The following is a 2201-nucleotide window of genomic DNA, read 5'->3' as shown; positions in this document are numbered from 1 at the left end:
AAGATTGTGGCACATGTGGATGAAGTTTATTCTTCTTCTGCAAAAATGACCCTTCAGTGCCAGACTTTTGCCATCCTGTTGTCCTTGTCACAAGGCAATGGTCTGCTCCTCAATCAGGGAAAGATGAGCAAACATTGGTTGTAAATTAAATAAACAGTCAGGATTATGGGAAAGCCAAGACGGCTGCTAGGCTGTCTCAGGCTCCCTTGCAAGTCTCATTTTTTGGTTTTTGCATTCCTTTGTGCACCATAATGCTTTTAAGCTGGATTTCATTCAACTGCCACTTAGTTTGAGTTATCAATATGTTCCTGTTTTTGTGTCTATGTTTTCTGGAGAAGTTGAAGCTTTCCCTTTGCACAAGGCCGATGCCCTTACAAAGGCAAAGAAACAGTTAAAAAATGTGTTTCCCACTTGAGATATATATACTTTTCAAGTGCCCCCTCAAGGCTATTTACCTGGCCCGACCATATAACTTGGGATGATGGCTTGGGACCTGTCACTGTTTTCCTGCCTAACCTCTGTGAAATGGGCTCATTCTATGGACAACATAATGTTAACCTGTGAAGATTTGCCTCTGCAGCAGAAAACCTTGCAGGCTTCACTGGACCACCTGCAACAGAGAGGATGGGCAATGAATCTGCAGAAAATTCAGGGTCTGGGCACTGCGGTAAAGTTCTTGGGAGTTGTATGGTCATGTAAGACCCACGTTGTCCCTGAGGCTGTCACTGACAAGGTATAAACCTACCCCATACCAAAAAATGTGAAAGAGGTATAGCCTTTTAAAATGTGAATTTTGGGGTACTGGCAAACATTTATATTCCATTTAGCATAATGCCTTCACGCATTATATCATCTAGTTAAGAAGCGACATATATGGGACTGAGGAGCCGAACAACAAACTGCCTTTGAGAAAGCAAAAATCCTGGTCAAACAGATTAAAGCTCTTGGAATTTTCCAGGTGGGGTTTCCATTTGAATCAGATGTTTCGGTAACCCTGGACGGTATGAGCTGAGCACTATGGCAAAAACAGCGAACGGATAGAGTGCCCCTTGTATTTGGGTCGTAATTGTGGACGGTGGGTTGGGGAGGTGGGGAAGCAGGGGATGCAGAAATCAGATATACCCTGATAGAACAGCAGTGATTGGCAGTTTATGCAATATTCCTGCAGGTGGAGCCTCTTAAAAAAGATTCGCTTCCCATCAAGGGGTGAATAGGCGTATTCCACCGACCTGCCTCTGCAAAGTCTTGGACTCCTACACTGACTAAATGGCATGTCCACCTACAGTAGAGGAGTGCTCTGTCACATAGCCCTCTGTCTCTAGAAATGCAGCAACTATTAGGCCCTGTTGAATGACCCTCCAAATACTCCTGTTTCCAACCCTGCATTAGTCCCAGCAACCTGCAAAGATGGAAAAATGATGTCCTAAAACAACAGATAAAATTATTAACTGGAAAACCTACTTTGGCCAGGTGGACAAAAGTGCTTTTTCAAGTGTTAGTACATTTAAATGACCAACTTGTGGGGCCTATTGCTCTATACACCGGGCTGGGAACTCATATGGAGGCGCCCAGTATGGTAAAGGTGTGGGAAACAAAAGGACACAGCAATAGTCCTGATGCTTGCCATGGACCAACAGGCCAAGAGGCTGAGGGCACTAGGCCGTATTGTCCCTGGAGCAAGAACTATTTACTGGAATCTGCAGTGGAATGTTTTTCATGTTAGTTACTTCATGCCCCTGGGTGAGGAGGAAGAGCCCGATTTCAGGTAGAACTCTGTCATCCTAACACAGGCCCCATGGAGACATGGTATATGTGGACTGGTACAAGCACCATTGAAAGAGGGGAGAAGGTAGGGGTCCTGGTCTGGCATAATCCTCCCCTTATTCACCTCCTTATGCCAGAGAACACCACTTCCCCCCAGCCAACAAATATGGTTTACACAGCCTGGCTAGGTTCCAAACACTGTGGCCACATTAACCGCTAAAGATCAGACAGGTGTAATTCTTGTAGAAGAAGATCTCCCAGTTCAAGTCTCTACTAAATATTTGTCTTTCTGACCTTAGGCTTCTGCTGTTCCTGGGGCATCCAGTTACAGGGATGGTGGTGGGTGGGGAACCTGTGCCACTATCCACACAGAAAGTTGTGTTCTTATACTGGATGAATCTACTAATGTTTCTTCTTTGTTAACACATATGAAAACT

General features: G+C 44.8%; 1 protein-coding gene across 1 annotated transcript in view; it reads right to left on the bottom strand.

Moving 5' to 3' along the window:
• Positions 1-2085, bottom strand: part of LOC105307190 (WD repeat domain-containing protein 83-like) — a 14030-nt gene extending 11945 nt beyond the window's left edge. The window contains exon 1 of the mRNA XM_011382564.2: positions 2059-2085. Coding sequence (XP_011380866.1) covers positions 2059-2085 — 27 coding nt within the window. The remainder of the gene's footprint in view (positions 1-2058) is intronic.
• Positions 2086-2201: the final 116 nt, after the last annotated feature.

The sequence above is a fragment of the Pteropus vampyrus genome, unplaced genomic scaffold, assembly GCF_000151845.1.
Source record: "Pteropus vampyrus isolate Shadow unplaced genomic scaffold, Pvam_2.0 Scaffold482, whole genome shotgun sequence".
Taxonomy (NCBI): Eukaryota; Metazoa; Chordata; class Mammalia; order Chiroptera; family Pteropodidae; genus Pteropus; species Pteropus vampyrus.
This window is presented reverse-complemented; position numbering and strand designations above follow the sequence as displayed.